This window comes from Vombatus ursinus, unplaced genomic scaffold (assembly GCF_900497805.2).
Source record: "Vombatus ursinus unplaced genomic scaffold, bare-nosed wombat genome assembly UNPS02014811.1, whole genome shotgun sequence".
In the NCBI taxonomy this organism is placed as follows: domain Eukaryota; kingdom Metazoa; phylum Chordata; class Mammalia; order Diprotodontia; family Vombatidae; genus Vombatus; species Vombatus ursinus.
This window is the reverse complement of record NW_020954589.1, coordinates 14,353,162-14,366,153: the sequence shown is the minus strand read 5'-3', so window position 1 is coordinate 14,366,153 and position 12,992 is coordinate 14,353,162. Positions and strand designations below refer to the sequence as shown.

Below are 12,992 nucleotides of genomic sequence, written 5' to 3'. Positions count from 1 at the left end.
ATTGGTAAATTAGGGAAGGCTTCATGGAAGAGGTGGCATTTGAGTTGGAACCTAAAGGACAGGTCAGAACTCAACAGGATGAGGGGGAAGAGGACATTCTGGTCATAGGAGAGAAAGTGTGAGCAAAAAGTAACGAAGGTGATAAGGGGAATGGCACATTAAATGGTAGAAAGTAGTTCATATTGATCAAAAAGTGGAAGTCACAGAAAGGACTAGTGGCATCAGCTTGGTGAAGGATCTGAATGCCAGCCAACGGAGCCTGAACTTCTCGTCAGTAGGCACAGAAGGTTTAAGAGCAGAGGAGCACCATGAAGCCCAAAGACAGAAGCTGCATCCTTAGCATGGCACTGGGGGGAGGGCAGAGAACGTCTCTGTACCTGGTAGGTGTCCCACAGCCGAATGGTACATCGGAGGGGCAGCTCCCTCATAAGCAGATTATTCATCCACCGAAAGGCAAACTGTAGATACTCAACCTCGTACCTCCTGAAGTGACTGTGTACCTGTTCTAAAACAAGAAAATGCCATTGGGCTCAACAGTATAACCTATGGAATTGGGCCTGCTGAGGAATCTGACAATTAGTTAGTTTGACAAACACTTAATATTATGTACTAGGTGCTATATTCAACCCCAGAGGGGGGAGGAAACCAGTGTCACATCTCAAGGAACTTACATTCTAGCAGCAGAAATAACATTTACACATATAAGTAAATGGAAAATAGACATGAAGTGAATACAAAGTAATTTGAGGGGCAGGCAGCACCAGCAGCAGAGGAAGATTTAAAAAGGACTAGTGTGGGGAAGAGAATTTGAGCTGTTTTGAAGGAAACTTAGGGATTCTAGGAGGCGAAAAGTGAGGAGGGCATAGGACCCAGGCATGAAGAGCAGCCTATGAAAACACACTGGGACAGGCGATGGATTGCTTTGTACAAGAAACAGTTAAGTAAGCCAGTTTGGCTGGAATGAACTCTTCCTGAGGGGGAAAGCCTGGAAAGGTAGGCTGGAGCGAGACCACAGCAAATGGGGAGTCTGTACTTTATCCGAAAGGGAACAGACAGCCACTGCAACGTTTTTCAGTAGTAAACTGACAAGGTCAGATCTTTGCTTTAGGGAATATCTGAGGTTGGACTGCAAAAGGAGAAAGGAGAAAGCATTTATATGGTGCCTACTATGTGCCAGGTACCATGCTAAGCCCTTTACAACTATCATCTCATTTGATCCTCATAACAATCCTGTAGGTGCTGTTATGATCCCCATTTTACAGTTGAGAAAACTGAGGCACACAATAGTGACAAAAAGAGGGAGGCCTGAGGAAGGGAGAACTGTTAGGAACCTACTGCAGTAATCCAGGCATGAGATAATGCAGGACTAAATGAGACTGTGGCTGTGAATGGAGAACAGGGGGTGTGGGAAACTCTGTTGAAGTCGAAGGGACCCGGGAAGTGAGGGAAAGCAAAGAGTGGAGGATTAACAAGTCATTACTTTCGTTAAGTTAGAGATGGACAGGAGGCTTCCTTCCCCTTCATTCTATGCCAACATTCTCCCTCCCAGTTACTTCACACCGGCACAGCCCATGGAATAAATCCATCCTAAGTCGCTTATTCAGTAAGTGCAAAAATTTACCAGCTTCCCTCACACGTTATAATTACCCTCCCCTCAGTATGAGTGTCTCAATCGTAAAATGGAAGACAAAAGTTTTAGGTGTTGTTAAACCCCCTGGGTAAGTAATTAAGAAGTGGTTTCAAACTTCTGATATTATCAAAGAATTTCAGGGAGCTTCAGAGCTCATCTGATTTAATGTCAGATTTGGTGAGGAATAACCTCTACAGCCTGCTTGACAGATGGTTAATGGTCCTCTGCCTAAATACTTCTAGTGAAGGGGAACTTATTCCTTCTTGAGACAGTTGGTTCCATTAATGGACATGTCTATTATAGCAAAGGTCTTCTTTATGGTGAGTGGAAATTTACCTCTTTACTTAACTTCTATCCCTTGGGGTTTTTAGATGGATAGAGCAATAAAGTTTGGCATTCTAAAGGAATACAGAATCTGATTGATCCTTCCTTTTCTTTGCTATGGCCTTCAAATATTATTTAACAGCTATATTAAAAATCTTTGTTCTAAAACACCATTTCTCTGTTATCAAACTGTCAATGCTAAAAACAAAAACTGACCACCCCATTTCAGTCAGGTCTCAGATATCCAGTGATGAAAGGGGGTCACACAGTGTTACCGTCCTAATGAATCCCTGGAACCAGCAGTTATGCAAAGGACAAGAGTTTTCTGAGTGTGCACTTCCTGTACTAGGCACTTAAGAGGATAGAAAATATAATGATATAACAACAATAATGTCAAAGATAATATTTATACAGTGTTTTAAGGTCTGTGAAATATTTTACATATGGTATCTCATTTGATCCTCACAAAAATTCTCCCTGCCCTTTTCCTGATGGTGCTAATGATATAAAACAGGAGACATTAAAAAAGGAACCATAAGCAAGAGATATAAAATAAGGACAAAGAAATGAGCCATCAGAAACTATTATACATAAGAACTATGGCTTTCTTCTTCAGAGTATATAACTGGGGTTGCCGAGAGTAGTATCATCTTAGTGACCAATTCCTATCACTTTGAATTATATACAAGTTATGAATTAGGTTATCACATGACTCAAAAGCTAAAATAGACTTAATATAAAAAGCAATGGGAAACTACGGAAGATTTCTAAATAGCACAATGATACGATACAACTATGCTTTGGAAAGATAATTCTACTCTGCTCAAGGTAATGACCAATGGGGACTTCAGAGGACTGATGGGTAAAGCATGCTCCTCACTTCTCAGAGAGAGAGGCAGTAGACTATAAACATATATATTTTCAGATATAGCCAATATATTGATTTGTTTTGCTTCATTTCACTTATTGATTACACGGGAGGGTTCTACTGTGGGATGGAGAAAAGGGAGCCAGTAGAAAGTCAAGGTGATGAAATAAAGAAAAAAACACCAATTTAAAAAAGAGTATGCTAGCTGTTACGTGTTAATTCGCTTAGAGAGAGATAAGTATGAGGTAGGGAGATCTGCTAGGACAAAGTTACAGCCATCTAGATATATAATTAATAACACGTAGACCAGAGTCATGGCTATGGAAGTGGATAGGAAGAAATACGTCTAAGAAATGCTGAAGGTTAAGAATTTTTAGGAATTCACAGAATGGTTTTTTCTTTTCCTTTCTTTTCTTTTTTTTTGGGGGGGGGCGCGGTCTACAAAGGGAGTCCTTCCCCTGATGATTTATGCTCTTGGGTTCATCAAATTATTGTTTTTGTTTTTTGTTTTTGTTTGCTTTTTTTGCTGGCTTCCATTTCTTGCTTACTGTCCTATCATTGCATCGAAGGGTACTATCTGAGAGAGTTTGGGTTCAATAAATGACTAATATAATGACAAAAGGTATCATTAAATCTTTAGAAAAATTAAAAAAAAAAGAATATTTAGGAGTTTGTAACAGAAAACAAGGAAAAGAGTCTGTCATGTCACCGACACTGTAAGCTCAGAGAGACAACAATAGGATAATGGTATCATTGATGAAAATGGATAGATTGGGAAAGGGTGACAACCATAGGAAGATGTGGTGTTAAAGATGATTAGTTTGGATGGAAATCCAGCGTCCTTTGGACCTACCATCAATCCGGCTGACCAGCTCTTCCAGTGCTTGGACTTTCTTCTGGATCCCTGGCTGGGCAAAGGTGTAGTTATCCTGCAATGACACAATTCAAGATTAAAAGAGGTCTGGGTACTGCTGGCCACAGCACTACTCAAAAATAACCATGGAGATCATAACATATATTGCATTCCCACTCTAAAAGATGCCATTTAAATAAAAAATGAGTTCAAATTTTCATCATCCCAAGCCATGCTACTAATGATCAATGGGAGTTTTCTTGGGAACAATGTAATCTGGAGCATTATTCACTGACACAGCTTAGGCCAAATAAAGGAAAGGAGGTGCCCACAAGGAAATATGTTAGCAACACAGCTTAAGAAAGGAAAAAAAGTTGGAGGAAAAGAAGGTTTGGGTTCATTGTAATGATCTGGAGGACTAAAAAGATAATCTGTTTTAATATGTACACACCATGCTCATTCTCCCTTCTGTGCTTTTTTCTGATACTGACTCCCTCACCTGTCTTCCTATCTATTCATATCCTGCTTCATTCTTCACAGAACCATCAGAACTCAGAAAGTCAGAGCTGAAAAGTCCAACTCCTTAATTTTACAGTGGAAGAAATTCAAGACTTGGCTCACATCACTGCCGACTTTCTATCATTATCACCACTAAATCAACAGGATTTCAGCATGAATCATGATATCATTCGATCATTAAGGATGGGTGTGTTACAATCAATTTCTGTGACAGATAAAATTCTGGGCTCAAGCATCGTTTTGGTATGGCATCAAACATTTAATACCTGTGCTGTACTCCTATGTGAATCAAGACTCTCAAAAAACTATCCTATGGAGCACCAATAAAAGCATTATTCTGATCTAGGTATACTAAGAAGCACAGCACCAGCTTGTCATCATGGATTATTAACTCTCTGCCAACAATCTAAGATTGCTTACTCATAGGATATTTTAGCAATAATTTTCATTAACTGTTTCTATTCCAGCTTTTATTACTTGCTGAACATGTACCCACGATGGGTCAGAATTAAGTCCTACCTCCTACCTGAAGCCGTACTGTGCTGTTCTAGCCCTCATTAACCTTCCTCTCCTCTGGAACTGCTAAAGTGCTTATAAATCTATGAGATACAACTTAATATACACACACACACATTGGGAGAAAAAGAGAGAGGGAGGATAAGTGAGTGTGGTCCTAAGATTTCATCACTGTACTCAGCTCTGACTGTTAAAGCTCCCTCCACCAATACAAATGAGCAGTTACACTGTACCTATAGTCTTTTTTTTTTTTAAGGCAACTGAGGTTAAGTGAGTTGCCCAGGGTCACGCAGCTAGTAAGTGTCAAGTGTTTGGTCTGAGGCCGGATTTGAACTCAGGTGCTCCTGACTTGAGGGCCGGTGCTCTAGCCACTGCACCACCTAGCTGCCCCTACCTATAGTCTTAAAGAGCTGCCCAGAATACTGACAGATGAGCCCAGGTTATCCTGACCCAAAGGCTGGTTGTTATCCATTATATTGCTTCTTATCTAAATAGGAGATAGGGACTATACCCAAGGAACTCCAGGGGGAGTTCTACTCCTTCTACCAATGCACCTTCTTTGCAACGCAGCCTTAGAGACCTGTCTAGAATACCGAGGGGTTAAATGACTTGCAGAGGGTCACACAGTCAATAAATGTTAGAAGTGGGGACTTGAACCCAGGTCTTCCTGGCTGCTTCTCCTTTATTTAAATCCCATTTCTTCTTCTTCGTCTTCTTTTTTTTTAAGGCAATTGGGGTTAAGTGACTTGCCCAGAGGCACACAGCTAGTAAGTGTCAAGTGTTTGGTCTGAGGCTGTTTTTTGAACTCAGGTCCTCCTGACTTCAGGGCTGGTGCTCTATCCACTGTGCCACCTAGCTGCCCCTAAATCCCATTTCTAAATTTTTTTTTAAAACAACTATTGCTCATCTATACTCATAATGGGGGCAGGAGTTACGATACTATTTTGTACATAGAAAAACTAGGCCCTATGAGTAATATGAATATGGCTTCAAAGAAATTCAGTGCTGAAGCCAGCACTAGAACGAATGAACAAATGAATGAATGAACAAAAAGTATGTATTAAGTGCTTACTATGTACTAAGCACTAGGGATATATATACAAAAGAAAGACTGTCTCTGTCTTTAAGGAGACAATACATAGAGGGGAGTGGTAGCTAGGAAAGAGTTATTCTGGTTTGGGACACTGGACAGACAGTAAATGGATAAAAAGGACAGTCCAATGACATGCCTTTGATAATTTTGACCTGATTATAGAAAGACTTGGAAAGTAGGAGAGAAGGAAGGAAGGAAAACACCTACGGTGGCAGGGAAAAAGATGGCTAAAGTAAAGATGAGGACAAGTGGTCCCCCACATATCAGTGGAACTGATGGGTTTAGCACATCTTGGGCATGTTTTCTGGTGGTCCAATTTAGAGGGTGGATCAGTAGCAGCAACACCAAGGCATAAAGCAGACTTTCCTCACTCCCAATCTCATTTTTGATTCAATGAGGTAGTGCAATTCACCTACTTTGTCATGGACAGCCACATTTATATGAAGAGGTGCTAGCGAGCCAAATATTCTGAAGCTGAGTCTTCAGGACTGATCTCACTATTGATCATGTCTTACTTCTTCTTTCATTCCCCCCCAATCTCTCTTCTTCCAGACAGCTTGATGGCAGAGGTCAATTCACCACTGGCAACTAAAGACCCAAGCTAAGACTAGTTGGGTCAGTAACAGTCAACAAAGAATCTGATCCAGATGTTGGATCGGGAATTGGGAAGGGACAAAGGCAGGCCTGAGTCTGGGTTATGTGTAAAAGATTGGTACCTAACACAAAACAACCAACCTATAAAAGAGAAAGAGAAAAGGAAGGGGATTGGGCCTAAAAATAAGGCTGATGGTCTTAATGAGACAGGACTGCCTCACATTCTAATGTCAGAGGGCATCAGGATAGAAAAAAGCATGTGGAGATTTCGAATATCAAGTAAACTATTCTACCTTTCTTTCAGAAGTTGCTTTATTTTGATGAAAAGAGGAAGGGAGCAACAGTGGCTTTGCTGAAGTGGTGACCCTGAATGAAAAGGAAGGACATCCAGGAAGGACAGGCTAGTAAGTAGCAGAGGCGTGTCATCCTGACTTGGACCCAGGGAAAGCTCACCTGTATCCCATCCAGCAGCTTACTCATGCACCAAAAACTGTCTGCTTCAATGCTTCGAAGAATATCTTGAGACAAGTTTGTCACATCAAAGTTCTCCACATCCTCTTCTGTAAAACAAAAGGTGAAGAGAGTCCAGAGGACTTATCTAAAAAATGGAGAGAGAGAGAGATAGAATCTAGTGTCTTCATTGGGGTCCTCAAGTATAGGGGAGAACCACACTAATCCACTAATTAAAATAAGATGGCTCGCACCATTCCTCCCAAGGACACATATGGATAATATGCCACTATGAGCCCATTCTCATGCTGACCCTCGCTAGATCAGCACATCTCTCCTTTTTTCTTTTTTTCTTTTTTTTTTTAAGTGAGGCAATTGGGGTTAAGTGACTTGCCCAAGGTCACACAGTGAGTACATGTCAAGTGTTTGGTCTGAGGCCGGATTTGAACTCAGGTCCTCCTGACTTCAAGGCCGGTGCTCTATCCACTGCGCCACCTAGCTGCCCCAACATCTCTCCTTTTTTCTAAGAGATGCAGTACATTCAATTTTTGTTCTTGCTTATTTAAAAAGAAGAGTTTAAGTTTTAAAAGTTTAAAAAGAAGGAACTACAAATTTAATGTTGAGCAGATTGCACCACAGTGTCCTGAGTACATTCCGGAAAAAATATATTATTTCAAAGGTTTAAAAAGTGGCTCAGAACTGTCACATGGTGGCAGTAGCTATGAAGAGAAAATCATTCTTTTCAGAATATTTTGAAAGAATTACTAAATAGTTACAAGATTATCATTATTAAGGAATTTCCCTAATCTATATATGGCAACTTTGACAGTCAGAGTAGATGATGGCAGTGTGACACTGGGTGTCATTAATCTAAATATTTTTAGATCCAAAGTCCACCTGACATAAATGGACCATACTACAAACAGGCAAAACATTTGTTATTTTATCTCCCTCTATCAAAATAGAGTACAATCAACTCTAACTTAGCAGAAAAATCTCATGGAGTCGCTTGAGGCACACAAAGGTTAAGTGACTTCCCCAGGGTCACATTAGGCATTTAATACATATTTGGACCCTGTTTTCCTCACTCCAAGCTTAACACTTAACTCACTATACTGTACTACCTCATATTAGGCCAATAAATTACCTATGATAACCCTTTAGCATTAAAGGAAAGTTAATGACTATGCAGTCATTTCTCCCCATAATCCTAAGGCATTATCTCTCTTTGCTTGTCAGGAAGAAGCAGAAAGAGTGAGAAAGACTTCTCTTTCCTTACCCAGACTGACAGCCTTTGGCATAGACTATGAAAAGCTTATTACAGATAATATAGAAAAGTTTTTCAAAATCTTCAGGTTCTGCTCCCTAGGTAGACTCATTCTTTAGACAATATAACAGACACTTAACTGTCTGTTGCTATTAAGTCATTTTTCAGTCGTGTTGGACTCTGTGACCCCATTTAGGGTTTTCCTGGCAGAGATTCTAGAGTGGTTTGCCATTTCCTTCTCCAGCTCTCTGTACAGATGAGTAAACTGAGGCAAACAAGGTTAAGTAACTTGTCCAGGGTCATACAGGTAGTAAATGTCTGAAGTCAGATTTGAAATTGGGAAGATGAGTCTTCCTGACTTCAGGCCCAGCACTCTATCTATTGTGCCACCTAGCTGGCCCATGTCTGTTTTATTTAAACTATTTAAATCCAGGCATTTAAATGTCTTTCTAATAAGGCGGTGGAACAAGTGGTCATACCTAAGTTCAGCTTCCCCAAACTACCTCAGAACAACAACAAATATAACAAATAAAGTAAAATGAAATAAAAAGGAAAAGGAAAGAAATACTTACAGGAAAATTAACAGAAAGAAAGGAAGAAATGAATAAGCAAAAAATAGCTGCCAAAACAATGAATAAATGCTATGTGGTATGAGAAAGCAAGGACAAGTCTGCAGCAAGAAAGAACAAAATTACAATAACTAATTTGCCTCTAGAAGAGAGAATGAACTTATTGCAAGAACCTCTAATGTAATTCAGAATCACAATTGAGAGATAAAAAGGAAGATGGGGTCTGTATAACATAAGAAATAAGATAGCTGAAGGAAGAATTGAGCAAGATGAACAAGAGAACTGACAAAAGATGGTGAAAAAACTCAATAATATAAAAGTGGCTCAAAAAGAAAGAAAAATTGCAGGGAGGGAAGAAGAAACAATAGCACTAGATACCATATCTAAAAAATCTAAGAAAACTTCCTAGAAATATTAAAAACTGAGAACAAAGGGCAAAAATTTACAGAATCCATAGGTTGCTGACAAAGAGGAGCATAAAATTTGACTCTGAGAAATGCAGTTGACAACTTCCAGGGCTTCACAGCAAAGTGAGCCTTTCAAGCAGTTTTTATATCAACAAGCACCATTCAAATGACGAAAATCTATGGAATGAGGACAAGAAATTAAAGAGGGGGAAAAGAGATGTACTGTAAGAGAAAACAGCCTACACTCCAAGATTAGTTATCCTGTAAAACTGAGCATACTCTATCATAGGAAAAAATGGATCTTCATGAGGTCAGAGACTTTAATTCTTTCCAGAACTGGGCAGGGCATCTGATATACACACGAACCAAACAAATGAAATATAAACTAGATAATCTAGAACTGAATGCAATAAGAAGTAAAGGATGATTTAACTTTAACATGTTATAAGGAAATCATTATTCAACTGTAGCTTTTAAGTCATAACTAATATCAATCAAGACACTTAAACTTCTATTCTGTGTAAAATCATTGGAAAAAAAAAAGGCTAAGATTTCAAAGGCCAGAGCCCCTGAAAAGAGAACATAATGCACTAGATCTGCTACAGATCTGATGGGGACAAGTAGGAGGAGCTATAAAATAATATTTCTTTAAATTAAATACTCTAAATGAAGGTTAATCAAACAAAGAGATGGAGTGGGGGGTAGAGGAGTAGGATGATTCCTAAACCAAACTCTTATCTGGCATACAGTCAGGGAAGGGTGATTTTTTTAAAAAGAAGATTCTGTCAATAAAAGTGGAGTCCTGGAACCTATCCTGGGTATGAACAGGGGAAAGAAGGAGAAGACTGTTTAAGACTGGACTGTCTTAAAGTAAGATAAGCTTCAACTGTGTTTGGGGAGGGCAGGAGTGATGGACAGATGAATGTACCATGACTAATAATTGAACAGTTAAAATAGGAAGTTATGATGCCTTGGTTGTACAGCAAAACCAAATCAACAACTGTACCCTTGAAATGTCAATGGGCTGAATTCACTAATAAAAAGGAAGCAAACTGCAGAATGTATTAGAAAACAAAACCCTATTATTTGCAGCTTATAAAAAACACATCTAAAGTAGAGATTCAAAGTGTCCAGAGTCAATATTTCAGCTCTACGCTACAAGTCTAGCACTCTGTCTATCATATCATAGTTACCCAACAATGCTTAAACAAAAGCAAAAGATGACATTATAAAAAATAAAAGTAAGACAAATAGAACTGAACATTTTAAAATTAAACAAAAAGTGGGTCTGGGGCAATATTAACACAACTTTGGCTAATTTTGTCAAAGAAAAAGAACACTAGACCTAATAAAAAATGAAGAAGGAAGATTCACAACAGAAGAAATTAAGAAATTATTAGAAACTACAACACTGAATATAATAAAATACAATGCCACTTACGGCAAAAACAAAAACAAAAAACCCTAGAAATCTAAAGGAAATGAATGATTACCTACAATAATGTACAATACTAAAATTTTTTTTTAAAAAGAAAAAGATAACCTAGTTATTTTAAAAAGAGAAACTGAGGAAGTCATAGCATTCCCACAAAAAACCCTCTAGTTACAGATGAATTTACAATCGAATTCTATTAAATACTAGGGGCAGCTAGGTGGCGCAGTGGAGCACCGGCCCTGAAGTCAGGAGGACCTGAGTTCAAATCTGACCTCAGACCAAACACTTGACACTTACTAGCTGTGTGACCCTGGGCAAGTCACTTAATCCCAATTGCCTAAAAAAAAAAAAAAATAAAATAAAAATAAACAATCCCAGCAGCACATAATGGCTCTGTGACTAGTTTTCTAAAGAAAGTATTTAAGGTTAGTCCATGCATATTTGTTATAAGGGCTCTGTTTTCTCCCCCTGTCCCTGAGGTGAGAGGGAGAAAAAATGATTAGTCATTTAAAATAATTAATTTTAAGAAGTTTTTTTTTTTAATTGAAGATGAAGACACTCTCTACTAACTTCTTTCAATGAGGCAAGTATGATCCTGGTTTCCAAATCAGAAAGGATAAAAGAGAGAAGGAACTATACTAATCAACACTGATGAAAAAAATTGGCAAAAAATTGTATTAATACATAAAAAAATTAGTTGCCACTAAGTTGGACTAAGTTGAATGAAAAGATACTTCATTAACAGAAAAACAATTAGCATAAGAAATATAAATAAAGCCATATTTACATCAACAGATGGATTAAAGTCCTCTGCTAACATATAGCATTCATTTACACTAAAAATATGCTAAAAGGATAGAAATCAAAGGGTCTTTAAAATTATCAAAAGCATTTATCATAAGTTAAGAGATAGCATTATACTAGAAGCTTTTCTAATAAGATCAGGAGTAAAGCAAGGCTATGCATGGTTAGCATTATCATTTGACAAAGTATTTTAAACGCTAGCTATGGTAATAAAATAAGAAAAATTAAGGGAATAAACAGCGGCAAAGGGAAGGAAGAATTATTCCTATTTGCTAATATATTCTGGTTTATTTGGAAAATATTAGAGAATCAACTAAAAATTGAGACAATAGTTCTTGTAAAGTCGTTGAATTCTGTTTGCTCCATTCTATTTTTCAGGAAGCACACTACTTGGGTAAAGTTTTCTACTTTATTTCCTAAGCTATTTATTATTCTTCCAATTTTTCCCCCTTATCTCATTTCATTTTTTTTAACCTTTTCCTTCCTTTCTTCCAGATACCTTTATAGCTTCTGTGGCCAAACCATTTTATTCTTCTGAAGTACTGACGGCAGTTGTTGTGAAGTTACTCTCTTGCTCTGGATTTACCTTTTTGGCATTTCAACCTGTAATATTTTTTTCCCATTTTGTTTGGCATTTTATTCTGTTTATTCATATTTCTAGCTTCAGTTTTTGTTTTAGATATTTGAGCTAATGCTAGACTCTGCCCTTTCAAACACTCTTGGATGGGGTAGTCAAGTCTTGTAACCAAATTCTGGAACTCCTGCTACTGGCTTCCACCTTTCTTGATGTATCAATACATAAGCACTGTGGAGTTTGAGTCCCCAGACCATGCCCAATCTGAATGCTGCAGGTTTCAGCGGGTTTACCTGAGATTATGCTAGGACTCCTTTCCCAGCGCCCAAAGGCATCTCTCATTTTCTACTTTTGCAGGCTTGGGGTAGATGGAGGAGTTTATGGTTATTTCTCCTTGTGGTTACGATCCTTCATGATCATCGTTTTATCTTAGTATCTACTAGCTGTGTAACTCTGGGCAAGTCACTTGTTTTGCCTCAGTTTCTCACAGGGCTGCTGTGAGGATCAAATGACAATATTTGTAAAGCACCTGGCATAGCACCTGGTTCCTTCCTGCCTTCTTCTCTTCTCTCCCCATTCTCTCCTCCATCCATCCCTCCTTCTCTCCCTCCAAGCACTCCTCAATCATGTGACACTAGCCTCCTTGACGTTCTTTGAACAAGACACTCCCTCTCCCATCTCCACGCATTCTCAGCGGGCATTCCAGTTGTCTCCTCATCTTTAGGAAACATCCTTTAAGTCCCAGCTAAAATTTCACTTTCTATAGGAAGCCTTTCTTTGCTTTTCAAAAAAAAATCTTTTATACAGTGTTTTTTTTTTAGATTTTAAAAAATTAATTATTTTTAGTTTTCAACATTCACTTTTATAAGATTTTGAGTTCTAAATTTTCCCCCCTCCTTCCCCTCCCCCCTTCCCAAAATGGCACATAATCTGATAAAGGCTATACATGTACAATTATATTAAACATACTTATAGGAAGCCTTTCTTGACCCTCCTTAATTCTAGTGCCTTTCTTTTGTTATCTCCAATTAATCCTGTATGTACACACACACACACACACACACACACACACACACACACACACACACA

At 38.5% G+C, this 12,992-nt stretch overlaps 1 protein-coding gene across 1 annotated transcript in view; it reads right to left on the bottom strand.

Annotated features, from left to right (window-relative positions):
* TBC1D22B (TBC1 domain family member 22B) overlaps positions 1-12,992 on the bottom strand; it is a 116,423-nt gene that overhangs the window by 15,209 nt on the left and 88,222 nt on the right. Inside the window, exons 9-11 of the mRNA XM_027876580.1 lie at positions 6,851-6,957; positions 3,676-3,751; positions 378-505 (exon numbers count right to left, since the gene is read on the bottom strand). Coding sequence (XP_027732381.1) covers positions 378-505; positions 3,676-3,751; positions 6,851-6,957 — 311 coding nt within the window. The remainder of the gene's footprint in view (positions 1-377; positions 506-3,675; positions 3,752-6,850; positions 6,958-12,992) is intronic.